This window comes from Agelaius phoeniceus, chromosome 2 (assembly GCF_051311805.1).
Source record: "Agelaius phoeniceus isolate bAgePho1 chromosome 2, bAgePho1.hap1, whole genome shotgun sequence".
In the NCBI taxonomy this organism is placed as follows: domain Eukaryota; kingdom Metazoa; phylum Chordata; class Aves; order Passeriformes; family Icteridae; genus Agelaius; species Agelaius phoeniceus.
In genome coordinates this window covers 8,991,939-9,013,468 of record NC_135266.1, presented here as the reverse complement: position 1 = coordinate 9,013,468, position 21,530 = coordinate 8,991,939, and the positions used below count along the sequence as shown (strand labels likewise).

At 35.6% G+C, this 21,530-nt stretch overlaps 1 protein-coding gene across 7 annotated transcripts in view; it reads right to left on the bottom strand.

The window, feature by feature from the left end:
* RPGR (retinitis pigmentosa GTPase regulator) overlaps positions 1-21,530 on the bottom strand; it is a 39,683-nt gene that overhangs the window by 6,889 nt on the left and 11,264 nt on the right. For 5 of the 7 annotated variants that reach the window (XM_077171772.1, XM_077171763.1, XM_077171770.1 and 2 more), the window contains 9 exons: positions 20,865-20,927; positions 19,183-19,341; positions 17,541-17,690; positions 12,047-12,205; positions 4,678-4,833; positions 4,050-4,174; positions 2,764-2,943; positions 1,670-1,835; positions 259-365 (listed from right to left, as the gene is read on the bottom strand). In XM_077171772.1, the coding sequence (XP_077027887.1) occupies positions 259-365; positions 1,670-1,835; positions 2,764-2,943; positions 4,050-4,174; positions 4,678-4,833; positions 12,047-12,205; positions 17,541-17,690; positions 19,183-19,341; positions 20,865-20,927 (1,265 nt within the window). The remainder of the gene's footprint in view (positions 1-258; positions 366-1,669; positions 1,836-2,763; positions 2,944-4,049; positions 4,175-4,677; positions 4,834-12,046; positions 12,206-17,540; positions 17,691-19,182; positions 19,342-20,864; positions 20,928-21,530) is intronic. The other 2 variants (XM_077171785.1, XM_077171771.1) reach the window with 1 other exon arrangement.

Here is a 21,530-nt window from a genome sequence, read left to right as displayed (position 1 = left end):
GCTAAAGCATGTGGAGACACTGCACTACTAGGACTGCTTCATATCACAACACTACTTTGAAAATTAAAATATATTTTAGCATTGGGTAATGATGATACAAAATGCATGCTCATCTAACAGTGTGTCAGTATGATGTGTGTCACATATGATGTTCTGGTAGTCAGGAATTCTGCATTAGAACCTGAAACACAATTCAGCTTCTTTGTCTCCCCCTGCAAAAAATTACTGAATTATAGATCCATTACTGGAATATATTACCATATTTAGGATGTCAGTTGTATCCCCAAGGTTTCTGTCAATATTTTCATTATCTGAATCTTGTTCTGAAGAGACTTCACTAGGTTTATCTTTTTGATGATTATTTTCTACAAGGTAAAATAAGGGCAAATAAGCAAATGTCATAGGAACAAGCACTATATAGCAAACAGCCACTCTTATAAAGTAGAGATTATTCCTATTTCACTAACATAGAACTGAAGTCCTCAGATTCTTCATTCCCTCAGCCCAAGACACAGCAAAACCACTTCCATCTCCTTTCATCATTAAAGATGGAGCTCAGCAAACTGGTCTCAGTGCACTGTAGATCTCTGACCATTTCTGCAGGCTTTCAAAGCCTAAATATTATCTTGGACAAAGATTCTTTTGGATAATCTTTTTAATAATAGTGTAACAATTAGACCAAAGTAGCTGCAATTGTGTTACCTCCCTTGCACATTATCTGTGTAATGGATGGAGAGACAGTGAGTTTCATACAGCATTATAAAAATGTCCCTACATCATTAAGCTCATCAGGTCTATGACCATTTTGTACAGCACAAAACCTGAGGTTTTAGGTCTAAGAAGGAAATTCACATTTCACTGCATTGCTTTGGACAGCTAATGGACATGCTGGCAGATTTAAAAATAACCATCTTCATTCTATTCTATTCTATTCTTCATTTCAAATTAGATCTGGCTGTCCAGTAAATCTGAACTAACAATTACACAGAAGCTCTGCATCCTGCACTCTTCAGCATTGTTCTTTCTAGGAAATCACAGAGGCCCAGGATGCCAGACAAGTCCTGAACTGCTCTAGAGAATCTGTGCCAAAGTCCAGTGCTGTATTATGGTTATCCAGACTTTTCCATCAGCTAGAATATAGTAAATCCTTATTATCTTAGATAAAAAAAGAGTGAAGAGTACTTCTGCATTTCCAAGTGAAGAAGAAAGATCCTGTAAGAATTAGTAGACCTCTTTTCTTATGTTTTCTTATCCAAGTTCCTTGTAGGCTTACCTATGTCCTTAACATTGTTCCTAACTTTTTTTTTCCTGTAATTCCTTCTTTTATTTTGTGTGTGTGAAAACAAAATAAGTAGTTAATGTTCTTCCAGTATTTTTGTGAATCTTATTTCTAAAGGCTTAAGGAACCACAGGTACAATCAACAAATTGTTTTTCTTTCACTCAAGCCTCCTCTTAATCTATAAACTTGTTTTGCAAACATGAACAGTGTGAGGCAATTTTCATCTGCACTTCTCTGCTTTCATGCCTGTATGCTGCCAGCCTGTCCTGAGGTAAGACTGAACCTGAACCTTCCTTCAGGTTCAAACTCCACATTTGTTTATGAATTATGAGTCAAACCATTCTTATCATTCTTATCAGAAAACAGCTGCAAGATATGGGACACTTCACCTTTCTCGTGGTCTCCATCCCTCCCAGATTCAGCTTTAGGATGACTTCTTGCAGAAAACCAGAATGGGCTGGTGTTGCTTGCCACAGGCAAGGAAGATTTTAAGAAGCTTTCCCCCATAGCAGGCAGAGTTTGTGCCATTCGAGCAAACTGCTCTGGTGACCTTTCCTTTAGGAGATTGAAAAATAATAAATTGAGAGAAAGGGTAGAAGAACAAAATGTAAGCAATCTCTCATACTTATCAGTATTATTTGCTGTTAGCTTGAGTTGCAACTTAATAAACAGAAACAAATATCTTTTAAAATTTTAATTGTTTATAGTCCTAGAAAGTGGGCAGGTAGATAGGGAGATTTTTAAGATCATCTCTATGGAATGATTTCATTATCATAAAATATAAACATATATTCATTAAAATATAATATATTCATTAAAATATAAACAAAGGAGAAAAAGAACTTTTTCTTTTTATCCAAAATGAAAATCGAATCTCTCAAATAACATCAAGGTATTTAATCCACAACATCAATTCACTTTTATAGAATAAATTCAGGTTTTGGTAGAGTTAGTTCTCAGACAGGTAAGTGAAATGATCCAATTCATTGTGAGGTTTAAGGAAATCACATGGAATGTGTAGTGAAGATAAAAGATCAGAAAGTAATATTTTAAGTATCTACATCTAATATTCTCCTTTGATATTTTATAAACTATGGAATTGTTTAATATATTCAAGGGTTTAGAGGGAACAGCAAAAGAGTCAGGTTCTTGCTATTTTTTAAAAAAAATATTTCTAAGATAGTTTAAAAAAAATGCAAAGGAACAGTTTCTACATTTTAGAACAAAAAAAAATTACAAAGCCAGTTTGAATGTCTTTCACAGAAATAATTAGGCAAAATCTGACCAATACCTACTTTTTTTTTTTCTCCTGCATCAATTTTTGGGACCAGGGTAAATGTCTGTTTTTCATATTATACATTAAAACGAAACTCTTAGTTTAAGAAGAAACATTTAACTGCTTGATATATGCTGTGATTTTAGCTTTAGAAGTGCTTTTGATTCCTGGAAGAAGTATTGCAACTCCAAATACCTCTGAGCTTACCCTCTCTCGACGCCGCATCCGTGCTGCTGATAACTGCAAAGTGTTTGCCAGTACAAAGTCCCCTCTGCTTTGAGAGGCAGCAGCAGTCACACGAGGCTCATATAAATCTTCCAAGGGTATTTCAGATCCTTTAGGTCTTGGAGCAGCAAAAACCAGCATGTGACAACCCCCACAAGCAACCTACAGCTCAAAAAAAGGTCTGATAACTTCATTTGCAAGTATCAAGGATGCACTTTTCTTAGAATCAGCTCTAGGGACTTAGATGATAAGGAAGAAATGTAGTAGAAGTAAGACCTAGCAAATGGCTTCAAATTACAACAAGATAAAAGTACTTAATTACATTTATTAATGACTAGTGATCTATGTTCACTTCTTCTTAGTTAAATACAATGTATTTGTACTGAACAGAGCAAAAGACAGGACTATCAAATTTTTTTATATAAAAGATAGCAAAGATATTTCCACTGATTTTCAAGAGACCTTAGCTATTTATGTTGATACAAGTCACTTGAGAGCAATACTGATAGTTTCAAACCTAAATGTTTTATCACAAAATCAGCAAAATGTAAAATAAATTCAACATCCTCCAGTAGAGACAATATTATTACATAAAGATCAGAGGTTTCACTTTTTAAAAAGTTTAAAACACTCACTGCTTCCAATAAAACTTCCTTAATCTCTAATTCCAGTAAACAAACAGAAGTGATCAAGATACTTTTGTTGCAAATTTTGTTCAATCTTGAGTCATGTTAACATTTTTTATGCTGACAATTCTCTGACACTTCTTCCACACCTCAAGAAGCAGATGAAAAAACTTCCCTTACACAAGTCACAAAAGAAAAGATTATTCTTGCTTTCTTGTCCAGTTTGGATAAAAAAACCCTCAAATTTTCTTGAGGTTTAAAAATAACCCACTGTACAAAAATTGTTAAAATTGAAATGATTACTCTCTGGTGTTTACAGAAAAGATATAAATTTCCCCATACTTCCAAGCATCCAGGAGTAATAAATAATTCAGTTTATAAGATACCTCAGCTCTGAAGACCAAAACACTGAATAAAATCCCAAAGAGCAATCTGTATGTGTAGCCCAAGTCAAAGACATTTTAAACTAAATTAACACTGTGCTAAGCATAGTTTCCTCTTTCCTTCAGTTTCTGTTGTCTACTATTTAAATGTTACAGAAAGAAATAATTCTATAATGATATTATTTCAGCTCTCGTTAATAATGTGTTTCATAAAAAGATAAATATTATGGTGTCTGAGAGGAATGAACAAAGGTTTTACCAAAAGGACTGTGAACTTCAAGAAATTGTAACACAGAGTGGGATCAAACAGATTTGTAAAACTCTCTTCTCCAAAGCCTAATTTGCCATGTCGTCCATCTCCAAAAGTAAACATCAGGCCATTCTCTGCATAAAGGAATAAAAAGGATGTTAAAACAAAGATTCAATAGAAAACCAGGACAGAACCATTACAAAGTAACAGGCTATGAAAGTAAGAAATATTTCCCTTCCAAAAGCAAAATATGAACAATTATTTTTAGCTCTTCAACAGATGAATATTATTTTAAAAATATGCATGTTTTCAGAAAAAGTACTGTCTGAGATGTTGGTCTAACAATTTGTAAAAAAAAAAAAAACACTCCAACAAAATAATAAAATTTAAACTATACAGAAAAACAATGGCTTCTAAACAAGAATATTTGTTTGCAAGGCATAATTAGGAGGTTATAATTCCCCAAGAGATACAGAGTTATCATGGCATGGCTGTGGGTCAGAAATTCCTGTTGAATTCACCTTTCACCCTTAGAACCAGTAATGGATATGTCAGCTACTGCTCATTGTATAAGGAAAGCTTTTACAGCATAATAGAGAGTTGCTAGAAGTGGTTCCAGAATTTTGCACTCCCATACCTGCTATCACAGCAGTGTGATTTTCCCCACATGCAATGTTACAAATTTTATGCCTCTTCAAGCGTTTCACAGGCTTTGGTACTGAACTTTCAAACACAAAAGTTCCATGTCCCAGCTGCCCATATTGTCCAAGTCCAAAAGTGTAAACATCTGTCTCTGAAATGATACAAAGTTAACAACAAATATGCTGATACATATGTTATTTATACATATATTTATTCTATAATATATATTATATATAATATATTATTTATTATATAAAATATATTATCTATTATTATATTATTTATAAAGAATTATATTTATTATATTACTTATACATTTATTTATTAATATAATCACCTACATTCTATTCTCCAAATGGAAGGCCAGTGACATAAACATCATTAAAAATATTCAATCAATTAAAAATGTGCCAACGAATCAATTTCATTTATCAATTATTAATATACAAAAAAACCCCAGGAACTGAAGCACTGAAGTATACACAGAGAAGAATTTTAAATGGTTCAATATGTGATGTATTTTCTAACATAAATGCAAAATAATCCACTGATCATATGTACACAAAGCAAAGTTAAAAAAATATATGAGAATTTACATACTTCAATCAATTCAAAACTACAATGTTTATACATTTATATACATTTTCACAATAGCCTCATCTTAATTACTCATTAGCACCATGAACACTGTATGGCCCTAAATATAATAGACAAGACCTCATAATTTGTATGCAAGAAGAGACTGGAACAGTAACAGAATAGGTTTGAGTATTCTGTTCAGCTACCAAATCAGCCCTGCAATAAATACAGAGAACGCTATAATTGTGTTATCTTGTGACAGAATAATTATCTTTCCACATTTATATTTTGTCTGTTTAATGGACTGTGTGTGCCAGGACAAAGAATGAGAGCTTCTCCAAAGCAATAAAGATTCCTGGTGTGTCCATCCCTGGCACTCTATCACTACAGGGGAAGATTGTAAAGCTTGGAAATCTTGATGAGGTCATGCTTGAACAGAGAAGTTCTTTGGGAAAAAAGGAGAAGTTTCCCTAGAATTTTGTTTCCTGCCCTTTTTCTTTTGCATGTAGGCAACAAAGGAAAAGTGAGAGAAATTCTACTCAAAGCACTTGAAAATTTATTATGAACAAACGAAAAAGATTATGAATTGACAAAAAATATTTCATGTTAAGTTAAAAGAACTTTCCAAGGAACTGTGATGAAATAGTAACATTACATATGGAAATGTTCTTTTCTATGGAAAGTCTTTTCCTTTCTGTTCCTTATAAATTGTTCCATAATAAGATGTCATGAATTCACACCATAAACAAAAAAGTGCAATGGTCTCACAGTTTTTATAAATTGTAGAAGAAAAGTATTGAGCAAACCTGGTTTTTTTTACGAAATGTAATGGTAAAGCTCCCTCTGCTGGAAATTTTAGTGCAAGAAAGTAAAACCTTCTTGGGAGCTTTATGAAGTAAAAGAAGTAGCAAGAAGTTTCCTGTAATATTTATATCCTGTAATATCCTGTATATAGACTGTAAAATATCCTGTAATATAAACTTCCTGCATAAGAATCAAGAAACTACACCTGAAAGCTCCTGAAAGACAGGAGCTTTTCTCTAAGCAAACAAAAATCTCATCTTTATTTTAGTAAACTGGTTTGTCAGGATGGCTGATTCAAAAAATTCTGTTTAGAAGTACTGAATTTCTTTAAACAATTATTTGGAAACTGGCAGATATTTTAATTACATGGCTTTATCTGATTAACATAATTACTTTGAATGAACTACAAGTCTTTTTTTCTTTAATCCTAGCAGGAAACATGCAAAGTCTTCTGCATTTGTGTTGAAAGGGAGATGTTCTCAAATGTTAACTTTAAAAGTGCAGGGAATTTTTTCTTTCCTGTGTTTCTACTGAAAATGAGCAAAAAGGCCAGTCCCAGGCCTGATTAGAGTGTCTTTATATGATGAAGAATTTCTTCTGTTGCCCTTACAGACCAGTGGCACCTAAATGCTGCTCCTCCTAAATTTGCTTCTTAGTGAATTATCAGGGTAGAGGAAGAAAAAAACCTTGCACCTTTCTTAAATGGTTCACCACTGTGGTGCAGAAGTGAGGTCACACCTCACTAATAACCCCCTTCAGTAGAAATGAGGTATTTCCTCCCATCTGTCTATAAATGCATGGAAAGAGGAGAGTATGGAAAAGCAAGCTCACACACTTCTTGATAAAATGACAGGGGTAAATTCATCATTCTGTACACAGCAGCAGCCCATGAGGGGGCCCTTGAAGGATAAAGAGAAATGGTTTCAGAGGTTGCACAGAAGACAATGGCTCTGCTGTTCCAAAAGACCTCCAGAACTTGAGTGCTGGAGCTGCTTCTTTACTTCCTCGTTCCCTTTTTGGAAAAAAAGGGGATATTTCCCTGTAGCTGTGTTATCTTCCATCTTTGCAGGCGTCTTTTGCAATCTCTGTGATCATTTGCACTATCAATAAAACAGTCCTAGGCAAAAAGCTATATAGCTTTCAGATAGTTTTTACAACATGACATTTGCTGACAGAACTGTATGAGCTCAAAGAATGTTTTTCAGAATCATGCATTCCTTGCTATGTATCTAAGGCCACAGATGAAGCTAAAAAGTCCACAGAACTAAAAAGGAAGCAGACAGGTAAGCTTATATCATAGCAACATAGAATGGTTTGGGTTGGAAGAGACCCTAAGGATCATTTGGTTCCAACCTCATGCAATGGGCAGGGATGCTTTCAACTGGACCAGGTCACTCCCATCCAGCCTGGCCTTGAACACAGCCAAGGATGGGACATCCACAGCTTCTCTGGGCAACCTGTGCCAGGGCCTCAACACTCTCATAGTAAAGAATTTCTTCCTAATAACCAACCTAAACCTACTCTCTGTCAGTTTGAAGCCATTCCTCCTTGTCCTGTCACTCCAGGCTCTTGTAATAATCCCTCTCCATTATTTCTTGTAGGCTCTGTTCAAGTACTGGAAGACTGGAAGCCATTAGATCAGCCCAGAAGCTTCTCTTTTCCAGGCAGAACAACCCCAATTCTCTCAGCCTTTCCTCACAGGGGAGGTGCTGCATCCCTCTAATCATCCTGATGGCCTGTCCACATAAATTCATTCCCCTTGAACATTATTACCATTATTATTATTATTATTACTACTATAACTATTATGCCAATGAACTATTCACTCTCACAATAGCTTTATTTTTAAACAGCTTATGCTGAAAAATGTTACTGTAAAAAACAACCATCACCACAATGTCCAGTATTCAGAATTACTAATTGGATTTGGGGATTTCAGTATAAATAGTATACAGACTTAAGAATGGTTTGAAAAATCTAATAATCCTATATGGTCTGAATTGTGAGTTCTGACAGGAAAAGGTAGAGTTTTTACATCCTTTTTGTCCTCTTTCAAAAGGGTGCCTTGGCTTTCTTTTCTTTTTAAAAGACCTTGAAACAGAAGATGAAAAATCCAACATTTTACATACTAATGCACTAATGTTCTTATGTCAAACATTCTATTCTCAAAGGTCTGCTTCACTTTTTCCTTTGAAGAGCTATCTTTGCTTTCCTTCCTTTCAGAGAATGAAAGGAAGTAATATATCCTTCTATAGAAAAAATTATTCCCAGAGGATCTGTCCTCATCCGAAAAAAACTGCAAGATATTAAGGCCACTCCAAATAATCCGTTTCTTCTTTTCCAATTTCTAGATTCAGATTCATAATTTTTCTACCTTTTAAAACACCCTGCTGAAAAGGGTGCTGAAAAAGCACACAAATTGGGATTGCTGCTCTCCCATACTTAATTTGAAAGTGATGACACCAACAGCTTTCATTTGCAGCAGGAAGTACCTGCAAGCATTGGGGGAATTTGATGCAATTTTTTCAGTCTCTGAGAGAATGAATCTAAGATGAGGACAGGATCTGCTCAGACTGGCTGACTGACTGCCATGAAATGAAAAGCTCTGTGCTCTCAAGATTTTGAACTATAAAATTGTAAATGCAATTCTGTTTATTGTCTAGAACAATTGCAAATATTAAAGGCAGAAGTAACAAGAGAGCTTGTAAAGATGATGGTTTCCAATACCACACTCAACATTTCTAAAACCAATCTTTTAAAAATTGGACTTTTTCTTAAATTAGTGCTCTCAACAATTTAATTCTTGTTCTCTTGGGAAAAATAATTGAGTTTCTTATTTTAGAATTTCAGAGGAAAAAACCCAAAGAATTATTTTAACATATACTTTCTACCTTTTACTCTGATGCTTGCAGAGGTTCCAAGCAGTACATTGATTTAATAACCCAGATAACAGTGGTTCTCACCACACAAAGCTGCCAATAGAATAGACAACAGTCATAAAAAAGAAATCATGTGAAGTGCTTTGGAATAGACTAATTACACATGAGAGTCAGGAAGAAACTTGCCTTATACTCTGTAGGATAACTGAATTATGCTTTCTTCTAATTTGATAAACTATAAGTAGAAATGATGTCAAGAAATGAGCCAAGATGAGGAACAGTTTTTCCATATGACATTTTCTCTTGTGCTTTTGCTATGTCAAATGAGATAGATGAAGCAAGGGAATATTCAATAGTCACACACTCAATTCTCATTTCCTGAGACTGAAATGTCACATCCTTAAAAACTGGAAAGACCCTGAAAGGATGAAAACCACACCAGTATATATTGTGTTACTAAAGGCAAGCAGCACCCATTTTCATGGAGGATGACACTTGAAATTCAGAGTTTCTTCAAAATTGTATTACTTTCTTGATTTATGAAAATGAGCTTAAAAGAGGTGTAAATGTTTCTGCCCCTCTTTAAAAATATCTCATCAGAATTCTCAGTTTCTGGTCACAGCACCTCAAGATGTAATTTAGGACCAATTTTAAGTGAAGTTTCTGGTGCAAAGCCATTAATGTATGTATGTCACAGTCCCTTAAAATTTTTAGTATCTGTATCTACCTCTTTTCAACTTTTTGCTCAAATTTTGCTTTGAGTCAGAAAATGTTCTCTGTGTTAACACTTCTGACTAAGCATCTTTCATTTGAGACAGTATTGCCACTATTCTCTACTGTTTCACTCAAAGTGTCTTAGTCAGAAGTTCACATTTGTCACCCATTAAATAACAGCTAAATCACACTAAAAAAAATCCGATTTTTTACTCTTATCTCAACTATTAATCTTCAGGAAATGTATTTTGTTGGAGGATATAGTTTTTCTCTTTTTGTGACTCAACTAGGTCCTCTGGCACTCAACACTTTGATCATCAACTGCTAGCTCAGCCAGCATTGAATTTCTTACTTACTTCTACTAAAGAATTTATTTCCATAAGCAAGCAAATCTTACATATATGTATACTTATTACAGTATTTTTTCACTGCATTTTTCTATGGCATTTTTATCTCCCTCTTTGTTCTAGCTCTTGTCCAGATTTCACTATAATAATGATGGCATCCAGGTCTGTATCTTTCTTCTAAATCTCTGTAACAGTCATTGGTTATAATGATCATTTTTATCACATGAAACACCATTAAGACAAAATATCTACTGGTTGAATCCAGATTTATGGTTAAAAAATAATCAATGATGATAATCAAATTCTTTCTACAAAACTTCACTTTATAACTCATAAAATAATACTATGATTTATGCATTTGTTGGTCCCAAATTTATGGCAGTTTTTTCACTAATAATGATAATCTGATTTCACATAAATAAATTTATTTTGTGACATAGAATACTGTCAGGGTAAGACTGTATCTTGGTGGAAGAAGGGAGACAAAGGCATTGAAATGTAGACAAATGTTTACATTCCTTCCTGGATTAGCTACTGCTATTTCCTCTTTATAGTTTTCCCAAAGAAATTTTAACCTAGCCAGAATCTTGCAGCTTGACTCACCACACATAATCCTTCCCAGCATTTCACTTCTACCTTTACTCTTTCCAAAGCCTTGCAGCACAACACCACTCACAATCTCCCTCAGTTGGATTTTCAGTTTATAAAGTTTGGCTACATAACCTTGAATGCACATTACAAGATTGTCAAGAGACAACCACAGAGAATACAGATTAGAATACAGATTTAAGGACTGATATCTATCCATCCAATATATACATAGCTTGGTTATATATCTATATATATCTTGGTTTTGGCAGAAGAAAAATCACAGGCTATTCGGTTTTACACATATTATATTCATTACAAGCTAAAGCTGCTATTTTTTGAACTATCTTCAGGCAAAGTCAAACTTACCTTTCCTGCTTCTACACCACTCTAGGTCAGGATAGGATTTGTGGAAAGAAATGGCTGGCACTGCTTTGCACGTATGCCTTGGAAAAGCTCAGTCACCACTGGCAGACAACCATTTAACAGTTCAGTAACACAAAGCATTTTCCAAGTACTATATATGTGGCCCTGTGAATTAATATGTAACATTTGTATTTGCTGATTTTCATAACCTGCACAATATGTCAAATGTCTGTACTGATTTCATATTTATGCTAAAGATTCTGCTCAAAGGCACAAGCAAATTCTGTATCACAATAAGAGATATTTAATCCATTCAGGCATGCAGTAGATGGTGAAGCTACTTGAAAAGTGACTTCCTACATACCTTCTTAAATATTCAAGAGCATTTAAATTTACTACAGAATGGAAGCTTTCCTCTAGAACTTCCCTCTCACTGCAATAACAATTTCAAGCTCCTTAGAGGAAGAAAAACATCAATCATCTGTGTTGCACCAGGTGGTGCTGGCTTATTACAATTCCAGTAAGAAAGGCACTCAGCCTATGTAAAGTTCTCTTAAAATGCTATTTATTGGAGCTAAGACTATAAAGAAAAAGAAGACAGGATCAATAACCTTCTGTCCCTTCAGAGTCCTGAGTTGTGTGGAATTGAAAAGGACCCTAGCACTGCAGATGCCATCCATGGAAGGTTACCTCAGTTTGAGCTCTTACAGGATTTTCTTATACCCAAAACCACTCTACACATCATTTATACTGATAAATTCAGCATTTTATACTGAATAAAAAGGACATTCAATAGGAACTTGCTGCTGAAGTTTCAGATGAAGCAAGGACAGGCAAGTGGTGTCAACCAGGAGCTGTCTGGAAGCTCCTCTGTTAAAATTACCTGGCCAAGTTCATCCTGTAGCCAAGGGACATGGCAGTGCAGCACAGGCCTGCCTTAGCTGGGTGTACATGGATTTTTACCTGCTTGGTGTAAAATGGCCTTCCAGTTAGGATCAGCATCCAGCACTTCAGTGGGACGTAAATTCTTTAGAATGAATGGAGTTTCAATTACAGGGCTGTAAGAAAAGCCAGTTAAATTGCATACCTGTCAGCACCACAGTGTGTTCTCCACCACAAGCAACCTTATTAACCTTTTCCATAATTCCCAGTACAGGCTGTGGGACTCTATTGTTCTTCAGCTGTTCAGGGAATAATCCCAGTTTCCCATTCACAGCTTCTCCAAAAGTATAGAGCTCACCATCTCCTGTGAAAATACAGAACAGAGTATGGTTTCTAGCACACACTCAGGAGCAAGAATGGGTTGTCAAGACTGCTGCAGACACAAATTATAAAGACGGAAAAGTGTATGAACATTACAGGATAGCTGAACATATTTGTATAATGCCCAAACAGCTGTGAAAAGCACAGAATTCACAGAATCACTGGGTTGGAAGAGACTTTCAAGATCATTGAGCCCAACCCAGCCCTAACACCTCAACTAAACCCTGGCACCCAGTGCCACATCCAGGCTTTTTTAAACAGGGATGGTGACTCCACCACCTGCCCAGGCAAACCATTCCAGAACTTTATCAGTCTTTCAGTAAAAAACCTTTTCCTGATATCCAACCTATATTTCCCTTGGCACAGCTTAAGACTGTGTCCTCTGGTTCTGTCAGTGCTGCCTGGAGAAAGAGACCAGACCCACCTGAGCACAGGCACCTTTCAGGGAGTTTAGAGAGTGATAAGGTCACCCCTGAGTCTCCTTTTCTCCAGGCTGAGCACCCCCAGCTCCCTCAGTGGTTCCTCACAGGGTTTGTGTTCCCAGCCCCTCACCCTCACTCTGCTTTGACAGGACACAAAGGTGCTAGATTTAAGTCCCCTGCAAATTCCAAATCACAATATTTAGCCTGCAATGAATGTAGCCATAGGAAAAACAAAACCATATACATCCTGCTTCTGAGAAGTGGTAATTCCCTCTGTAATCAGTATTTAAGTCAAATGAAGAATTGCTTATAAGAATCTGAACTGAAACAGAAAATAATTTTGTGTGGAATTTTGATGGAAAATCAACCTGCTCAAGCACATGGCACAGGATTGTGTCCAGACATTTCTGGAATATCTCCTGTGAGGGGGACTCCACACCCTCTCTGGGTGTCTGTCCCAGTGCCTGGTCACTGCATAGTGGAGAATTTCTTCCTCATGTTCAGGTGGAACTTTCTGGCCATCAGTTCCTGCCCATTCCTCCTGTCCCATTACTGGGTACCACAGAGCACAGCCTGCTCCATCCCCTGATCCTCCCTGACAGACAGGGATGAGATTCCCCCTCAGCCTCATCTTCTCAAGGCTCTCTTACATTCTTCTACCTATTTTCTAAGATTTTTTTTGCAGTCATTTCAATCTTTTTCTGCTTCTTAAGAACCAGCAAATTACCTCAGCTGCAAAAAAGTACATTAGTAAAGTAAATTTTACACCTAAGGACCGTGTTTAGGCTTCTCTGTTCAGTTTGATTTCCTGCCTTAATTTTGATTTTATTCTGATATCTATGTGCAAACATACTTTGCTCTTATTTGCACCAGCATCAATTTTCTGTTCTTAGACAGTAGCCCAATTAAAAAGATAAAAATCAACTGCAATGTGAGGTTTTCAGTAACCAAAACATTCTGCTGACAAAAAAGAGATTTTAAGCATCCTAAGTGGAAAGAAAAAAAAAAAAGCTACAAAAAGAACCCTGTATTTTTTGGAAGGTAAGTATTTTTTCAGTACTCTTAGATCAGCCATATATTTCTAAAAACAAGTTTAAAAAAACCCCAAAATCACTTGGGAGATAACTACTTATGCAGTTCTCTTTGAAGAGACCAGCAGTTCTTTTTAAACACTATTGCACTGAAAAAATTAATCCAATCATTATCTAATTAAGAGGATTAGAGATTCAAATGGCCAAGCCTCCCAAACTCATCAAGTTTATTACATTTTTTCCACTTAATAATCCAGCTAACAAAGATAAAACCATTTACCAAAGCAATTTTTGAATACATTACACATCCCTTTTAGGCAAATAATGATCTAAAAACTATGAAAAATAGCAATCAAGCATGAACAGAACCCAGTCAAACCCAGATAAATTTTGAGTGCATCTGCATGCTGAGGACATGATGTACTGTGTGGAGTACACCTGAATTTTAAGGACACTCTGTTCACAACAAAACCTGGTTATTTAATTTGTTCCTCTCATATGAGTCACACTCTCACATGTTGAACTTTCCCTAATGTGATTTTCTGTATCACTAAACTTAAAATCACGGGAGCACATCAAGAAAATGGACAAATGAATGGAAAATGTCCCTCAAAGGAAAATGTGCATTTGAGTGCATAGATAAGAGATCTGGCTGGTGGCAAATGAGGGACAAAAATGAGTGGACAAAAGAAATGGATAACTCTAACATTTCTTGAATAAATGAAGAAGAAAATAAATATTTATCAAGACCAAATTGGTTAAAACTGTCTCAAACACTGAAATTCAGAGCTTGGAAGTGTTTGTGGGATGAATGATTCTTAAACCAGTCCTTAAAAATAATGACAAAATATATTAAAAAAAGGATTCAAGGAACCTGCAAAACTCTTTATGAAAAGACATCTTCTCAGTAAGAATCTATCTTGACCTTAATTACAGTTACAATTCAGGCAGGGGAAACACTAGGAGGGGTCTAATATATTCAATTCCTTTCTGTCTCCACACATCTAATTCTGCTGTAGAAGCCAAGCAGTGGTGAGATACATCAGCTTTTCCTGCTCTCCATCTCCTGCAGTGGACAAATGAGCTGTACATGCTTGCCAAGCTTAATGCTTCCTGAAAAATTGTCCCCTCCTGAGTGTGTGATCAAAGGAAAGTCAAGGAAAGATCTGTTTAAGTGCTCAAAATTGTTGCTACACTCTCCCAGCAGTTTATTTCTCTGTTGATTTGCTTGAGGCATAACCCTGATACTGGGACACAATGTCCAAAGCCTGCAAAAAGAAAGGAAAGAAAACACACTGAAAAATCCTGAAAGAGCTGGAAGCTACAGATTAAGAACTTCTTTTCAGTGGAACTCTTTGACAAATGCAAAGGAGAGGGAAGGGGAGCAAACAATCATCTTTCAAATATGAACTGATTAAGCAGACTAGTTCTTAATTTGCATATAGAATTGAGTTAGCCATTGCCTGTGCATATAGGCACAGGCCTATATGCCTAATCTAAATTTCAGAAGTGGGTTTTTTATTTAAAATATTCAGGATTTATTCTGTTCTTCTATTCTACAACCACTTTGGCAGCAGTGGAGTCCACGTGCACATGGCAGAATACAGGTGACACAAGTTCAGCAGTTAAATTGTCTGCAAAGAAGGCCTTCTAGAAAGCAGAAGGAAGAAGGGTGACATCACTTTTTGGAACTGTAAGAGGCATTGCTCTTGTCTTTATAGCAGTTAACCACCTTAAAGTTAAAAGTCTACTAAAAAGAATCTAAAACCAAGCAATGTCAAAAAAAATAAGAACTTCATTTTAAAAGGAAAAAAAAAAGCTGGAGTCCATACTTCACCACTCTTTTATTCAATACTCTCTTATTAATGAACATCCTGCCCTGGAGAGGGCACTCTGTGTCCACACTATGTTTTCTAGTGTCCTCATGAGCCACCTTTTAGTTTTAACCCAGATATGCCTGTGTTCCCAACAGGTTTTTCAGCCAGCACACACCTTATGTCAAACATAAACATATTAAGAAAGGGAGCCATATGGTGCCAGGCTCATCAGTTCAGTCTGACAGCATCTACCAAGTTTGAAATCCTGCAAGCCTGTTACACTATTAAAGAGAGTGTATTATTTCATGCTTAAAAATCAAAATGTGGTAATTCTATAGTATTCTAATAACTGGTAAGTAACACATCCTGTGACTATGGTATACTCAGAAAAAATGCATAAAGCTAATTTTTAAACACTGTGTAGCTACACACTGACAGTAATGCAACAGAAAATTGATTCTGCAAAAGTACTTGGATGCCCAGTGTTAAATTTTTATGGCAACTGAAGTATCAGTCAAATAAAACTGATGGCAAGGGGCCCAAAGAAAGTAATAAAAAAATTTATGCTTTCACCACAAAGAATGCCATGCATGTGTCAGTAGCTTTAGTGACATAGACTGAATTCATGCAGGACTTGCAGATATTAAGGCTAAAAATTAGGATTTTCCATCTCATACTCAGACCTGTTTAAGTAGTAATAGGTTCACAAACTCCTCATTTTCACAGGTGATAACCAGTTCATTCTTCCTATCAATATTTTAAGAAGCTCCATTTTTCTTAGCCAGGTACAAGCCTAAGCCTTTTTTTCTTATCCCCTTCCATCAAAAGTTTCCACTTCCTTAGGGCACTTGGCACACACTGTTCTCTCTTTACTCTCAGATGTTTGTCCTCAACCCTTCTACTAATAAGAACTTTTGTGACATCCTGCTGCACTGCTGGACCTTCAGCTCTTGGCTCAAAGGCAGAGATGCACACATTACTACTACATCCTTGAAGAAAGTATCTTTTTTCTCCCATTTATTCTGAGTCCAGGAAGCTGTACTTTTCCTAACAGATGCTGAGGTCCTGATCAGTCCCAGACACTTCATTCATTTACTGTAATAAAGCATTTGTAATAAAAAGTTGCACGCTACCAGCCTAACACCTAATTAATATTTGTGCACCGTAGCAAGCTCTCATTCTGTTAACAGCATGTTCTCAGAGAGCAATAAAGATATTGTATGAGGAAAAGTAACATTTATCAAGTAATCTGGGAAAGGTATCTGATGGAATAGCTCCTGGGTACCTATTAAAAGCTTTACAATCAAAACTATCGATCCTTTGAAATCTTTAATTACTCTAAGGGGACCAAACAGTAAAGTTTAATAATGTAAATCTATATGGCTGAGAGGAATTCATAGCTGCTCATACATAATGCCATCAATACTGGCTGATAATTCATCCATACTGGCATTATTAAAAGGTGAGTGGAATCTTCACTTTGGAAACCAATGGAGAGTTGGGAAGAGAGAGTTGGAAAGCAATAGGGAGGTGGTTTGGTTTGGAGAGCAGACAACAGCTCACTGCAGCATTGCTTCTCCTCATATCACACACTGCCAGTTTAAATGATTTCAAAACTTAAATTTAAGACTGAAAAACAAAATTGGAAAACAATCTTTTACTTCTAACAAGATTAATTTTTTCTCATAACATAGCATCTCAGTTCAATATTGGTATTTCTAGAGAAGATAAAGTTTATTATTTGATCATCAAAACAAAAAACCCTCAAAAAAAGTTGAATTTTTGAAATCATAGTTTTAATCCACAATATATGCAATAACCTTTACAAAAACAAACTGTAATAAGATATTTCATTCTTTCTCATATACTTCCACACAACAATGTGCAAATGCAGAAAATGAACTGCAAGTTTTTTCTCTGTGATGCAAAACTACATGGGAGGCTTTCTGTCCCATGGCAGTTTTTAACAATTATAGGGTATCAAGTTTCAAACAACTATTTGAAAAGCACTGTCTTGTCTCCACTAACCTCTATTCCCATTCTCTTACCTGTAATCAAGGCAGAATGATAATATCCACAGGATACAAAGGAAACAGGTTTTCCAATATCCACTTTGCAGGGGACACTGACAGAGGCTTCACTGGCCAGGCCAATCTGCCCTTCTGAATTATCACCCCACACAAAGAGCTGCCCATCCTCTAAAATGAAGACACAGATAGTTAATAGATTTAAAACAAAAATTAATAAAAAGTTAATCTATTTATTGAAGAGTACTTCAGAAACTCTCCATATGATACTAGTGAATGTCATGATCTCAAGGATATAAATGATAATTTAGCTCAATGCAAAAAGGAATTGGAAATAAGAGGGTTTTTCCTAAGCTTTTCAAAAGTGACTCAGAACACTTACACATAACCAACATTAGGCCATAAAGACCAACAGAAAAAAATACTATGTAAAAAAAATTCCTTCAGAAAGAGGAAGAGACTGAGTGAGACAATTCAGTTGCCAGAGATCAGTATGTAAATATTACAGTGAATTTAAGGCATCTTCTCATTTCTAGGTGTAAGTCACCCCTTTCTCATTCTTCCAAACTTATTCTCTGCTCTGACTTTGGTAGGCATCCCAATTATTCATGCTTTATCTTTCAGTTCTCCTCACAGGTGGTTATATTGACCAGCTTCATTTTGCTTAAGGATGCTTAGGCATCCTTAAACAACAACAGTAGATGTTCCAGGTTTATTAAGACCAGCTTCTATTGAAACAGACACCAATGGCAATAGTAAAAGAAAAAAAAAACAAAAAAAGGCAGTGAACAACATGAAAAGTCTGTAGATTCTTCTAGAAGAGATAAAATCTTATAAAGTCTTCTCTATGTGTATTTCTTATTGGTGGTAAATAAGTTGTGAATAAAAAAGTACCACCTACAGCACTACTGAGGTAGTGTTAGGAGTTAAAATAATTCAAAATTGTCCCAAAAATCGAAAAAACTCAGGAGAATATCAGCAATTGGCATAAAAACCCCCAAAACCAAACAAGCAGGCTAGCATCTCTGTCAAGTTCTGAAATTACAGCCTCAATAACTTACCCTAAACAGGTACCGAAAAAACTGCTTTACAGCGAGACATGAAAAATTGCATTATAGGGTAGTAAAGGAGCACCCATCCAGTGACTGGAAGTATTATTACTTATTATAACTGTGTGGATTTCAGCCTGTTGTGATGTATAATTGGTATAATTCTGCCACCTGAGAAACAGGTGAGAGGCTCAGCCTCTCCCAGAATTAGTAAGGAATGACACAGCAGCGCAGCCTGAGCCAATGGATTGCAATAGCTGCAGTAACTGGTGGCATTAAAGATACTTATTTTCCATAGGATTCATGTTTTGTAGCTGCTTTCCCTGGAAATAAACTGAAGATTTTTTTCCATTTTGATGGTATTCATACCATTCCTCCTCTGTAAGTATTTCTACTAAACTTTCACAAAAACTCTGAGAAGTTTTGAGACACACACCCCTTACCAGACTGTTAAAATAGGAAATTGACTATCAAAAAATGACTGTGGCTACCAAGGAAAGAAGACAGTGAGGATAGAAAATGCACCCACACATGCAGACAGAATGCTGGATTAAATGTCTTCCTGGAACCAGGCTAGACACACATAAATAGATTTTATTAGCATTTGTTCTCACCAGTTACTGCTGCTGAGGTGTATGACCCAGCTGATAGTTGCTTGATCTTGTGTTGGTTGGTGAAAAAGCTAATTAAATGGAATGTGGTCCTTTCCTCTGTGTCACCTAATCCCAACTGGCCTTCACTGTTACCTCCAGCAGCATAGACATTTCCTTTTTCTGCATACAGAAAAGCACAGGCAATACAGAGAAAGAAGAAACCAGAAGAAGTGATTTAATTTTCAATGGAAAAAACAATCACAAAAACATCAGGGTCTATTGCCCTGAAACACCCTCCAGCTGAAATTAGCAGTTTCTGTTGCAGCTAGCAATGTTTTCCTGCACACACTTGGAGCAGAAGTTCCTAAAGACCTTGCTGTATTTCCCACTATTCTGGAGACTGATGTAAAAATAAATGTGATTGGAAGTTCTGCAAGAGCTCTGAGAAAATGACTACCAGTAGCCCTGGCAACCAGAAACAGCTCCTTCCACAAACAATGTATATTTTCAGATTAAGTGGGAGGAAAAGGGTGTATGATGTCACACACAAGAAAAACTGAAGCTGTATTACCATGTAAATTAGAGAAATTAATAACTTGATCGTTTTGAGTACTGTGAATGAAATATATTTCTACTTAGTTTTTTATTAGAAATATTTTACTTATTTTAATATTTAAGTAACTTCCAATTTAATTAATCAGGTGGTTTTTCTAGAATCTTGAATTTAACACTGATGACAGGTATCTTCAACTTTAGAGAACTTTAAGATTTATACTTTTAATTTTAGTATGTTTCACACCTAAAGTGCTCATCTATGAAGAAACAGATACATCCTATTAATAACAGAAACCCAGACATAAATGTGATAAATAAACTGACATATAATGGCCACAAATTATCTACCAGAGTGTACACCAAAGGTGACTAATATTTACCCTTTGCAAACTTGCATACTCAATTGTTATTAATATGTTCTATTTTATTCTAACAATCTTATTTACAGTGTTCAGGGTCTCCATGTATATAAACCTCCAAATAATCAAACAATCCCCTTTACAACATTACTGAAAGCTAAAGGATTGCAACCACAGAGATGGCTATTCCATTACATAAATTATAGAAGCATGACAAGAACCTTCATAAATTCTCTGTATACTGTGTCTCTACAAATTTATTTTTAAGTTCACATTTACTGTTTGTTTATTTATTTATAGCTTAATAAAGCAACTTGTCATTGAAATAGCAGACTATGTTGTGTGACCAAAAATGCAGGAAAATTTGAAGACTTGAAAACTTTCAGTTCTATATTTATTCAAATATATAACTTCCCACTAATAAAGATTATTTATCAAAGGTAAATTTGAGTACAGATGTATGTAAAAATAACAATATATCTTTACAGGGCTTAAAGGAAATATTCGTAATTGTTAACCACACCTCAAATGCCAGTAAGAAATTTTTTCCATATATCTATTATTAGGAAACTACTATCTAACATTAGTTTATAAATGCATTTGCTCAGAATAAATTTAAAAATTCTAAAAAATTCTGAATTCTAAGAACTGGATGTCAAACCCCTGAGTTTTAGAAGCCCTTTTAAATTTTTTTTCCTTCTTCAACACTTCTGAGGTTCCTAACATAGATTTGCATGAAAGCAAAGGAAGAAATGCATCTTGATTATGTATGAAATAGAGGTTACATACCTGTGTAAACTAAAGTGTGGTTTCTTCCACAAACAGCAAATTTTGGTTTTTCTGGTTTTAAAGCTAAGAATTAAAACCAAAGAGGAGGGGATGTTATAAACAAGCTGATACCTGGTTCAACAACAACATGTTCTATGCTCTAGAGGGAGCTCTGATTTCTTCTTTTCACATTTTTACGAACAGAATTATTACAAAATTTGTTGCCCACTTGAATCTAGCACATGACTCATCAAATCAGTATTCCTCCAAGATAAAAAAATAGGTCAGACCTTAAAAACTTAAAACACTCAAATTAACTTGATGATGGTTACTTCACCCCAGTTCCACAGTCCCTGGAATTTGCCATTTATATGGCAAATATATCATATATATATTCTTTGCCAAAGAATATATTAAGTTGCAGAATAAAATTAATGATTTAAGCTGTCTTCAGTTTTCATTAACAGTGCTATTGTTACTTCTCCCTTAGACTTTTCCCACTATTGTAAATCTTTGAAACCATCCTGTTCCTTTGTCTCACCATCCCTACCTCCCTTTGTTGTGCTCCCATCCCTTTTCTGCTGTGCTCTGATCACTCCCTGATCACTGATCTCAACTGCCAAGGGCAGCCCTACCTGGACTAGTGCCTGTATTTTCTGCATGTGTCATCCTGTCTCCATTTCAGCT